Consider the following 13104-nt stretch of genomic DNA (forward strand, 5'->3'; position numbering starts at 1 on the left):
TACAAGAGCATTGATTTTGTTTTGATCAATCTATTAATGACACTGTCAATTAATATAGAAGCATGGCTTGAGGAAGTGTCAAAGAAAAAATTTTTTTTTTTTTTTGATCCTGTGGTATCGTGTGAAACTCCAATAGTATTTGGACAGTTCTGTAACACAATTAAGTTGGTTGTTCATGTCCAGTGAAGTATGGCATTTCACATCTTTGTTAAAAAGTGATACTGTACAATATCTTCCATGGCAACAAGTTAAAACCACAGTGAGGTCCCCTTTTCTACTCCCACAGCCCAATCCCTCTCATTTATGTTACATAAGTTCCTTCCAAATAGGATGGAAAATCTCGAGAGGACTAAAAAGACTATGATCACAAAAAAACACGGAAGTGAGACAGGGGCAGGTTTAAATTATTGTACAAAAAAAACAACAGCAACCCACCACAATTAAATATTCATTATTGAAAAATCCATTGGAAATTGATTTATTTTTACAGGTTGCACAGTTTTATATGGAAATACTGGCTTGGATACATCTGGCAAGCCAAGGGGATCACTCCTCCTCCTCCTCTGTGCATCCCAGTATCTCTGCACGCAAAGTGATCCTGCCATACCACGACCATGGGAGGATCCGGATGAACCGAGCATAGATGGGTGGATCTATCACATTCTTTCTGTGTGTGTCATTGTCAAAGTTTCCTTGGAAGACCTGTAAAAAAACAGGAGAATTATGGTATTTAAGCATTATGATTTCTCACACTGTGACTTCACACAATTAGACAAAACAAAACAAGCAAGAGATATTAGTGTGACACACTGGAAGTGTAGGCATACAATATTTGCAGTAACACGTCCGTACCCATCAGTGTTTGTTTGTTTTATAGTTATTACTAATTTAGAGAGGTCATGCTGGTTTTTTGGTTGGCATTCAGGCTAGTGTCTCAAACCATTCTCCGTCGACTGTGCCTGCCGACTTGTTCATATTTATTTTTCAAGCAAATGTTGCCATGCAGAAACAGGTTTTCATAGTAACGTGCATGATTATTTCAATTTGTTTTTCTATATACGCAGGCAGGGTGGAGTGGTTGGAGAAGAGTGTCAGGAGTGATTTGCGACAGAAGGGTACCTACAAGAGTTAAAGGGAAGGTTTACAAGACGGTAGTGAGACCAGCTATGTTGTATGGTTTGGAGACGGTGGCATTGATGAAAAGACAGGAGGTGGCAGAGTTGAAGATGCTAAGCTTTTCATTGGGAGTAACAGAGAAGGGCAGGATTAGGAATGATTATATTAGAGGGACAGCTCAGTTTGGACGGTTTGGAGACAAAGCAAGAGAGGCAAGCTTGAGATGGCTTGGACATGTGTGGAGGAGAGATGCTGGGTATATTGGGAGAAGGATGCTAAATATGGAGCCGCCAGGGAAGAGGAAGGCCAAAGAGGAGGTTTATGGATGTGGTGAGAGAGGAAGATGCAGAGGACAGAAAGAGATGATCCGCTGTGGCGACCCCTAACGGGAGCAGTCAAAAGTAGTGGTAGTAGTAGTTTTTCTACATATACAGTTTTGTAAGGTTAATTAGGAACTCCTAGAAGATGTCTGGTCCATCATCATGGCAATGTCACGCTCAGCAATATAGCCAGTGATGAATGAATGAAGAAATAGGGACAATTTCCTGATGAATGTAGAAGTTATTAGGATGGCCATCTTATGTAGTCACTCATAAATTGAATTATTTGACCAAGACGGTCTTGGTCATTCTAGTGTTAATGTAATGCCAAAATGTTTTAAAGGGGATGTAATGTTCTTGATATCTCTATTGGTATTTTAATTGTTTTTATTCTGATTAACTGAAATACAATTAAATTATATTTTGAATAAATTCAGTTGCCATTACTGCCTTACAAGCAGTATTTGACTTGCACAGCGAGTCAAGTAGTAACACACTATCCTCCAGCGTGGTATCACCCTATGGCGTCATATTATCTTACCCTATTGACCATATGTCAATATATGACATGGGAGAAGTCTCTGTACGGATGCCCTTCGATGTCTGTATAGAGATGTGAAACTTGCACTGTGATTTTTTTTTTTAAATGATTATTAATATTTAGGGTAAGGGCTAAGGCTAGGTAGTTGTTAACACTCTGCATCTCATATAGACAGACATGAGCGTACGTATCACACGCATGTCATACAGAGACACCAAAGTGTGCCTTCTGAGTCATGTGTTGACGTTTGAGCAATAGCATCAAAATATGATGCCGTGGGATGAGATCAGGTTGGTATCTTTATATATATAGTGCATCCGGAAAGTATTCACACCCCTTCACTTTCCCCACATTTTGTTATGTTACAGCCTTATTCCAAAATGGATTAAATTCCTTTTTTCTCTCATCAACCTACACACAATACCACATAATGACAAAGTGAAAAAGGTTTTGTAGAAATTTTTGCAAATTTATTAAAAATAAAAAACTGAAATATTGCATGTACATAAGTATTCACACCCTTTACTCAGTACTTGGTTGAGGCAGCGATTACAGCCTCAAGTCTTCTTGGGTATGAAGCTACAAGCTTGGCACACCTATATTTGGGGTATTTCTCCCATTCTTCTCTGCAGATCCTCTCGAGCTCTGTAAGGTTAGATGGGGAGCGTCGCTGCACAGCTATTTTCAGGTCTTTCCAGAGATGTTCAATGGGGTTCAAGTCTGGGCTCTGGCTGGGCCACTCAAGGACATTCACAGACTTGTCCCGAAGCCACTCCTTCGTTGTCTTGGCTGTGTGCTTAGGGTCGTTGTCGTGTTGAAAGGTAAACCTTCGCTCCAGTCTGAGGTCCTGAGCGCTCTGGAGCAGGTTTTCATCAAGGATCTCTCTGTCCTTTGCTCCATTCATCTTTTCCTCGATCCTGACTAGTCTCCCAGTTCCTGCCGCTGAAAAACATCCCCACAGCTTGATGCTGCCACCACCATGCTTCACTGTAGGGATGGTATTAGCAAGGTGATGAGAGGTGACATTTGACATTCAGGCCAAAGAGTTCAATCTTGGTTTCATGAGACCAGAGAATCTTGTTTCTCATGGTCTGAGAGTCCTTTAGGTGCTTTCTGGCAAACTCCAAGCGGGCTGTCATGTGTCTTTAACTGAGAAGAGGCTTCCATCTGGCCACTCTACCTTAAAGGCCTGATTGGTGGAGTGCTGCAGAGATGGTTGTCCTTCTGGAAGGTTCTCCCATCTCCACAGAGGAATGCTGGAGCTCTGTCAGAGTGACCATTGGGTTCTTGGTCACCTCCCGGACCAAAGCCCTTCTCCCCCGATTGCTCAGTTTGGCTGTGCAGCCAGCTCTAGGAAGAGTCCTGGTGGATCCAAACTTCCTCCATTTACAAATGATGGAGACCACTGTGCTCTTCGGGACCTTCAAAGCTGTAGAAATATTTTTGTACCCTTCCCCAGATCCGTGCCTCGATACAATCCTGTCTCGGAGGTCCACAGATAATTCCTTTGACTTCATGGCTTGGTTTCTGCTCTTACATGCACTTTTAACAGTGGGACCTTATATAGACAGGTGTGTGCCTTTCCAAATCATGTCCAATCCATTGAATTTACTACAGGTGGACTCCAATCAAGATGTAGAAACATCTCAAGGATGATCAGTGGAAACAGGATGAACCTGAGTTCAATTTTGAGTGTCATAGCAAAGGGTGTGAGTACTTATGCACATGCATTATTTCAGTTTTTTATTTTTAATAAATTTGCAAAAATTTCTACAAAACCTTTTTCACTTGGTTATTATGGGGTACTGTGTGTAGGTTGATGGGGGAAAAAGGAATTTAATCCATTTTGGAATAAGGCTGTAACATAACGAAATGTGGGGAAAGTGAAGGGGTGTGAATACTTTCCGGATGCACTGTGTATATATATACACTACCGTTCAAAAGTTTGGGATCACCCAAACAATTTTGTGTTTTCCATGAAAAGTCACACTTATTCACCACCATATGTTGTGAAATGAATAGAAAATAGAGTCAAGACATTGACAAGGTTAGAAATAATGATTTGTATTTGAAATAAGATTTTTTTTACATCAAACTTTGCTTTCGTCAAAGAATCCTCCATTTGCAGCAATTACAGCATTGCAGACCTTTGGCATTCTAGCTGTTAATTTGTTGAGGTAATCTGGAGAAATTGCACCCCACGCTTCCAGAAGCAGCTCCCACAAGTTGGATTGGTTGGATGGGCACTTCTTTGAGCAGATTGAGTTTCTGGAGCATCACATTTGTGGGGTCAATTAAACGCTCAAAATGGCCAGAAAAAGAGAACTTTCATCTGAAACTCGACAGTCTATTCTTGTTCTTAGAAATGAAGGCTATTCCATGCGAGAAATTGCTAAGAAATTGAAGATTTCCTACACCGGTGTGTACTACTCCCTTCAGAGGACAGCACAAACAGGCTCTAACAGGTACTATTTAATGAAGATGCCAGTTGGGGACCTGTGAGGCGTCTGTTTCTCAAACTAGAGACTCTAATGTACTTATCTTCTTGCTCAGTTGTGCAACGCGGCCTCCCACTTCTTTTTCTACTCTGGTTAGAGCCTGTTTGTGCTGTCCTCTGAAGGGAGTAGTACACACCGGTGTAGGAAATCTTCAATTTCTTAGCAATTTCTCGCATGGAATAGCCTTCATTTCTAAGAACAAGAATAGACTGTCGAGTTTCAGATGAAAGTTCTCTTTTTCTGGCCATTTTGAGCGTTTAATTGACCCCACAAATGTGATGCTCCAGAAACTCAATCTGCTCAAAGAAGTGCCCATCCAACCAATCCAACTTGTGGGAGCTGCTTCTGGAAGCGTGGGGCGCAATTTCTCCAGATTACCTCAACAAATTAACAGCTAGAATGCCAAAGGTCTGCAATGCTGTAATTGCTGCAAATGGAGGATTCTTTGACGAAAGCAAAGTTTGATGTAAAAAAAATCTTATTTCAAATACAAATCATTATTTCTAACCTTGTCAATGTCTTGACTCTATTTTCTATTCATTTCACAACATATGGTGGTGAATAAGTGTGACTTTTCATGGAAAACACAAAATTGTTTGGGTGATCCCAAACTTTTGAACGGTAGTGTATATATATATATATATATATATATATATATATATATATATATATATATATATATATCCCCCCAGAATTGACCTCATTTCATAAAATATCAGCTAACTAAGACACAAACAAGACACCAATGCCAGATTTGGACATAATTGATACTGACATGTTGAGATGCATGTCCTAATGATGATATGGTTACATGGGAATAATCAACAGAAAAATAACTGCTCCTACTGGGATGATGGCTATAATTGTTTCAGTTAAACAGAAGCAATTATGAATGTCTGTAAGTGAACCTGTGTGGAATGTAAGGTCAGCAGGGTAAACAACACCAATTGTTGAAAATGGGTTGGTTGGCTAACCCTCTTAGGGTTACCTTCATCTACACGGCTCTCAAACAATTATTCATTCATTCATCATCAGTCGCGGTGGCAGCAAGCTAAGTAGGGCACTCCAGACGTCCCTCTCCCCAGCAACACCCTCCAGCTCCTCCTGGGGGATCCCAAGGCGTTCCCAGGCCAGATTGGACATGTAGTCCCTCCAGCGAGCTCTGGGTCTACCCCGGGGTCTCCTCCCAGTTGGCTTTTCCCGGTAAACCTCCAAAGGAAGGCGCCCAGGAGGCATCCTAATCAGATGCCTGAACCACCTCAACTGGCTCCTTTCGACGCGAAGGAGCAGCAGCTCTACTCCAAGCTCCCGCCGAATGTCCGAGCTCCTCACCCCATCTCCAAGGCTGAGCCCAGACACCCTACGGAGGAAACTCATTTCAGCCGCTTGTATCCACGATTTCACCCTTTCGGTCACTACCCAAAGCTCATGACCATAGGTGAGGGTTGGAACGAAGATTGACTGGTAAATTGAGAGCTTTGCCTTTCGGCTCAGCTCCTTCTTCACCACAACGGTCCGGTACAACATCCGCATTGCTGCACCAATCCACCTGTCCATCCTACCCTCACTCGTGAACAAGAGCCCGCGATACTTGAATTCCTTCACTTGAGGCAACAACTCATCCCTAATCTGGGATCCATCAAACAATTATTGATGTCATTTTGATTTGACTGGCTACGGAATTAGAGAATCAAAAAATAATCATGCAATTTTTACCCCCCACCCCCCTCAAAAAAACTGCTTTATCCCATCACACAAGAAAGAAACCAACACACGAGACAAGTCTTGATGTTGCGGAAGTGCACCAATAAGAAAATCCTGAGATGCATAAATTTGAAGAGCATTTGGTGATGTAGGCTCATAATCTTTGTACTTATTTAAACAAACGTCGATAAAGAATTGTGTGATTTTATTGAATTACTCGTAGATATGATTGGATTTTTTATTTTATTTTTTGCCACTTCTATGCGTTTTGTATGTGCAGTTAAGTTAATTGGATAAATATATCAATTACGTAGTCCAGTTCTGTGCACAATGTTGAGAGAGAAGGAAAGCAGCATGATGGTGGTAGCAAGTAGCAGAAAGTAAGATGGCTGATGGCCAAACATTTGGAATGGTCTTCCGTCAATATGCTGTTGATTCTACTGTACCGTCCACACATGAATTATAGATATTATGTTACGATGCTCCAGTAGTCTAACCTCCTGCTAAACACATACACTGATACTCCTAAAGCAACATCTTTTACTGATGCACCACAAAGGTCCACTGTAAAGTAACAGATCAGACATGTTAGACAGGCCAAGTATTAGAGCAAATTGTTTAGCTTATGGACCAGACAGGATACACATTGTTTGAACCACTTATAAAGAAATGCTTGATTTTGTTGCGGGATTGATTGTTAATGGGACTTTTAAATCTCTCTGTCTCTCTCTCCAATGCCATTTCTTTTCTGCACCGCTTGTTTTATGTAAAGAATACACATTTTAGATTTGATTTGTTCAGTCATTACCTTTATTGCAATCATTGCAGTAAAGCTGGACATGCGTGACAAAAGCTTTACTGGGTTATTTACTAATGATCGATGAAAACACCACGGTTAACTAAGACAGCAAAATGTATTAGTGTGATGTGGGTTTTGGAAATGTACATAACCTTTTTGTTTATTTAAGAAAAATCCAAGACAATGCCAATAATTCTTCTCATTTTCAATATAGCCATTTTTTGATGGACCAAGTTATTATGGACGTTGTAGTAATTGTAATGACATTGTAAAACAAGTATTGCTTTGACTCTACAGATACTCCATTGTCACATTTTCATCCCATGATGCAACAGAAGATGACAAGTGGCAGTAGTAGTAGTAAGTACTCGGTAGGTAAGTGTTCATGTGACTCTCCAGTGTCACATTGTGTGTTATGGATGATCAGTTAGGCAAGGCTTCTCTTTATCCAGAAGCAGTTGGACATATGAGGTGTAATTGCTCCTGATCAATATATGCAGAAATGTAAAACACCATCTACCAAAACTTGCAGGTGCATGTGTGTTTCCCTTTACACGTCTGCTCCTGCATTACTCTGTGTGCACGATTCTGTTTTGCTCCGGTTGTTTTTAGCATTCATATTCATTTGCTCCTTCCATGGGCGTAAGCTGGTAGCATATGGCCAGTGCATGCTTTCCTTCCTTTCCTTATGTCACATTTCTAATACAAATGACTACAGACCAGCCTTTCATCCTACATTCTTTTTCATCATTTTCCTCCACCCACTGTGTGAGACATTTCTCTTTCCTCCTTCTCCCCCACCCTCTCTTTCTCATCTATATTGTAGCAAAGATCTTAGACTTTAGTCCGACAGGGTTTGCATCTGTAGGAAACAAAAACAAAACCTCACACATAGTACGCTGCCCTCTCTTTGTCATTTATCCTCCTCCTTCTGTCTTCAACTTTCCTAGACTTAGGATCCTTGATTGAAGTGGTGAAAAGGCAGAGAACACTTAAAAGGCATTGTGCTGCTAACTCTCAAACAAGCCCCGCAGCTGAGGCGAGGATGAACAGGACGTCACTCAATGGTCGAAAATTTCTTTATTTTTAACCAACAGGTTACGAACCTTGAAAAAGAAAACGCACAAAATACAAACATACATCATTCAAGTACCCTCAACTCAAAGCTAACACACAATACAACTCACTCACTCCCGCAATCACTCACCAGTCCGTCCTCGTCCCGTCATACTAAAGAGTCCCCACTCCGAAGCTGCACCAACCTTCCCGACGTCACCCCCAGAACGCAAACCAGCCAATCACAGCAGCTCCCCGACTGAGACCCCGGATGCACGCATCTCTCGCCAATAGAACCTCGCAATAAAAGTCCTCATCAAGCACACAGAAATCACATACAATCGGAACTGGAATAAATCTCATTATTATTATCAATACTCAGATTCACCTATGTAACTAACAATTCAACAATGCCACAATTCAACTACATGTAAACGAAATAACTTTCACAAGTTTGTACCCAAACCAAACAAAAATCTCTGACTAAACACAACTCAAATCCAACCACCCCACAGAAAGCAACACACCTCCCACTTGGTCTACTGGACTCTAGACCTAAGGAGACCACACTAATAATCACCGCTTTCTCTTTGGTGGTGTTTCTTCGGTTAACTCTTTAATTTCTTCTTTAAGTCTTTAACGACCCCGGAGCCAGGTCCCCCCGAAGAGGCACGGCCCGCATCACAGGGTCGCTCGCTGCCAGCAGGGTGCTTATCCATGCTCCATACGGAACCAGTGGCACTCCTGTCTCTCCTGTGGTCTGGACCCTTCCATAGCACAACAGTAGTCCTGACATCTCTTCTCTGACGACTACAAGCCTGTTCAATGTAGACTCAGGGAAAGCTACCCCCTCTTGGGCTGCCAAGCATAGGTCCCAAAAGGCAGCTCTGACCTCCCCCACATCGATAACTGGCTTGCCCACCTTCCCTCTCGAGTGCTTAGCCTCCCACTCTGCTCTCTCCATGGCTCTCCCGCGAATCATCCGTCTCTTAACAGCTCGGCGAACCCAACCGATCACCCCACAGAGCTTGGCCAAGCTACTGAACTTTTCAGGCTCAACCAGATCAACGATAGCCGCGCCCCAGAGCCTCTCCTTGTTTTCAATCTCAGCGGAGGTCGACTCTTCCTCCTTCACCGTGTAGACAGGAGCCTCGTCAGTCCCATCCAGACGCCCCTGGACAGGATTTGCCGTCTTCTTCTTCTGCTTTCTTTTGGAGAAGTTGATTGAAACCATCAGGAAGAGTCTGTCGCTGTCCACGTAGTATCCAACACCAAGAGCCTTGTTGTCTTCCTGCCCTAGCTGGTTAGGCAACACCAGGGTTCCGGACTCTGGACTTGGGCTTTTAACAGCTTGCCCAACCTGACTACCCTCGCACCTCCCACTTTGACCGGACCGAACCCACGGTTTGAGCGAGAAGCCTTCGGCCCAGAGTATCTCCTCCACTCCTCTGGTGATCTTGTCCAGCTTCCCTGGGTCATTGTGGGACGTGAAGATGTCGTCCACATAGCTTTCCTCTTCAAGCACTCTTCTCTCGTCGCTCATGTGAGAGAACCTGGGCAGTCTCGCGGTTTCCCTCATGGCCAACTGCGCTATGCATCCCGCTGGCCTGTCTCCAATATTGACCCGAGTGATAGCGAAGTCTCTGATCTCTTCCTCGAGTGAGTCCCTCCAGAGGAACTGATGAAGGTGAACCTCTCTTTCGTTCAGCCACACAGAATTGTACATCTTCTTGATGTCTCCTATGGCCGCATGCTCTCCTGCTCTGAACCTGAGCAGAACCGCCCGGATTGGGTTTAGCACATCCGGACCCTTCAGCAGGATGTTGTTCATGCTCGTCCCTTTGAACTCTTGGCTACTGTTCCAGACGAGCCGCACTGGCGTGGTGACAGAGTGAGGGTTCGGTGCGATTAGGTGACTTACGTACCAAACTGGCCCTCTCCAACTGTTGATTGTGTCCTTCTTTAACTCGATGGCTGCTCCTCTTTCCACCATCTCGTGTACTTGGGCTGCGTAAGCAGCTCTCCACAATGGGTCCTTCATGAGGCGCTTTTCGGTTCTCAAGAATGTCGCTTCCACCACTTTCCTGTCATTTGGAAGTGAAGCCGGGTCTTCAGTCCAGGGGTATCCCGCGTTCCAGTGCGGCGAGTCACTGTGGTCGTCAGTAGCCACATAGGTCAGGCCTTCCTTGATCTTTTCTAGTTCCTTCCCTCCTGGCTGGCATTTCCCGCACCAGCATCCTCCACACTTCGGCTCACAGGCAGCTCCGATGCTGTCCCATTTCCACCACTCAAGAACTTCCTTGCTGGTTGTGGCCATGTTCCTGATCTCCTCACCACTCTCTTGCTCCAGGCCCAGCGTTTCCTCTCTGGAGCTATTTGGCTCTCTGGAAATCTCTTCGACCTTGATCACTTTTGCTCTCATTGAGCGTGCAAAATGTGTCTTTGAGTTGTGAATGGATACCTTCACCTCTTCGAACAGATCAGGGTGCGCTCCCCCCACAGTCTTGCCCAGTGGGCCGTCCCACAACACCAGGTCTCCCACTGTCTTCATCCGCTGCGGAGCAAGCCTACCCTCTCGGTGGCTGATTAAGAGTTGTGCTCGCTCTCATTGATGCTGTTGTCTTGTTGGTAAATGCCCTTATTACCCTTTCCGCTACTTCAGGGGAGACATCAGCTAGGGCCTTCTCTTGTTCTTTTGAGAGCCTTCCTGCCTTTGTGTCTCTCTTTCCCCCTTCTTGCTCTTCCCTCTTTTTCTCATCACTTTTGTGCCCTCCTTCCACGGAGCACAAGAGGTAGTGGTGGTCTGAGCCGTCTCTTTTCTGGCAGCACTTCTTCTTGCAGAGGAACCTGTTACTACATTCTCCATACACACCATGGGATGCCAAGCATCTCCTGCAGGCTCCATTCCTTTCGATGACGTCTTTCTTTTCGGCTAGGCTGAGCCCTTTGAACTTCTCGCAGAAGAAGATCCTGCCTCCGTGTTTCTCATCTCCACACACGCTGCGCTCCTCTTTTGCCAAATTCCTTCCTGTGGCCCTTGTGAACGCCCTCCTTTCCGGTTTGCTCGATTTCTCAGGCTCTTCTGACACTCTTAACTGCTCCAACCTTTCGAAAACCGCTTCTTGCTCCTTTAGGAACTTTAAGAGAGCATTAAAGCGACCATCAGCGGTGACACCGTTCTCGGGTTTGGTTTCGAATTTGAGCCAGTCCATCTTCACACTGTCAGGTAGTTTGCTCTCTATAGTTTCCATTGCCAGCGGATTCTTTATGGCATCAGTATTTCCGAGATCCGTCAGATCGGTCAGGGCCTTCTCCACAGCTTGAATCAGATCAATTGTCTTTCTTGGTTGGTTTCCTTTCACCGCTGGAAACTTCTCCAACTCCCTGATTATCTGAATTGCGATGGTAGTCTTGTTCCCAAACCGGTTCTCTAGGACCCTGAACATTTCTCCTGCAGTATCATAGCTCGAAAGTCTGAGGTCTTTGGCGATTTTTTCTTCCACGCTGTCTAGGAGCTGGAATTTTTTCACTTCCGGTGACTCTGACGGATCTCCCTGTCTCTGCAGACTCTCCCAGTCTCTTCGCCATCGGTGGAAGTCTCTCATGCAACCGCTGAACGTCGGTAGTCTTGTTGGTTGGAGGCGCACTCTCGGTTTGGCTGCTGCTTGCGCGCCTCCCGCTCCCAGGCTTGCCATACTGGCGCTATGTGCTTCCTCCCATGCTTTCCGCTGAGCCTTAGCTAGCTCAGCACGCTCTTCTTCGGCAGCTTCTGCCATCCTTTGCTGAGCTTTAGCAGCCTTTTTCCTGGCCTCCGCAGCCCTCTCCTCAGACTCGGCGTTAACTTCGGCAGCCTTTAGCCTGGCCTCAGCGGCTCTCTTCTCAGTCTCGGCGATCTCATCGGCCTCCTTTTTCCTGGCCCTGCCGAATTCTGCCAACCACCTGATCCAGAGCTCGTTTCTCTTGTCCTCCAGCACCCGAAGCCGCTTACTCATGTCGCACGTAACACCTTCAGGGATCCACTCTTCCCAGACAGCCAGCAGATTTTCTGCCTTGGCGGTGAGACCTTCCAAGAGTGCGTTTTGCTCCTTACCGTTGCTGTAGGTTACTCCTTTCAGGCTGACTCCTTCAGCGCTTTCATAGCTTCTTTCTGCCCGTCCAATGGCAGATATTAGCTCGGTCTCCGCATATCTCGACCAAAGGCTGGACTTGACTGCCCGTCTCACCTCTTCAACTTTGAGCTCACACTCTCTGGTTACTCTCTCTATGTCTGCTTTGAGCTGCCCATCCAGTGCCTCCGCGTCATCGTTCGCTTCAGCTAGCAAGCCAGCCTCATAGTCATCATTTGCAGAAAAAACCCTTTTTGCATCATCAGAAAATGATTTCCACTCAACTTTCAGCTCATCTCGAACCATGGTTGTTGCCATTCTAAGGATGTAATTGGCTCTTTTCGTGAACGCCGTCTTCACTTTGGTCCTCTCTTTCTTTAGTGATTCCATTTTTATTGATTTACCTTGGATGCTAAGCCCTGAGCGTACCTGTATCGCCTTTTCTAACTCAAAGTCTTTCGCCCTCTCTAGCTGCCTACACTAGCTCAGAATCTTCTGCCCTGACTAGCTCAGCCTGACTAGTCTTCAGCGGCGTTACCGGGCTCACCAGGGGTCCCCCCGGGGATACCGCCCAAAATAGAAAGCAACACAAATGAATAAAGTGGGGAAGGTCTCACCTTCCCCCGCCGGCTTGCTACCCAGGTACGCTCAAAACTAAGCTAAAGCTTAGGCCATTAGTTTAGACGGCTGCTAAATGTGATCACTGGCATCAGCAGGTAGCTGTTTAGTTAACCAGCTCCTATTCTACTGGCTGGGCTAGCTTTCCTTGCTAGCTCACGTCAGCTTTTGTTACGGTAATTACGTTAGCTTCCGATGCTAACTCTCATAATTGCTAGCTAGCACACTAGCTTCATAGCCTACTAGCTGTGCTTACTTTAGCTAGCAGCGGTAGCTTCCTAAACTGCTAGCTGAGCCCTTACGTTAGTCAGCTACACGGACCTGAGCTAGCATGCTAGCTACAAAC

The 13104-nt window shown here is 44.9% G+C and overlaps 1 protein-coding gene across 1 annotated transcript in view; it reads right to left on the bottom strand.

Moving 5' to 3' along the window:
* Positions 1-288: 288 nt before the first annotated feature.
* Positions 289-13104, bottom strand: part of LOC130112503 (EGF-like repeat and discoidin I-like domain-containing protein 3) — a 154613-nt gene continuing 141797 nt past the window's right edge. Inside the window, exon 9 of the mRNA XM_056279895.1 lies at positions 289-702. Within this exon, the coding sequence (XP_056135870.1) occupies positions 547-702 (156 nt within the window). The 3' untranslated portion in view covers positions 289-546. The remainder of the gene's footprint in view (positions 703-13104) is intronic.

This window comes from Lampris incognitus, chromosome 1, assembly GCF_029633865.1.
Source record: "Lampris incognitus isolate fLamInc1 chromosome 1, fLamInc1.hap2, whole genome shotgun sequence".
Taxonomy (NCBI): Eukaryota; Metazoa; Chordata; class Actinopteri; order Lampriformes; family Lampridae; genus Lampris; species Lampris incognitus.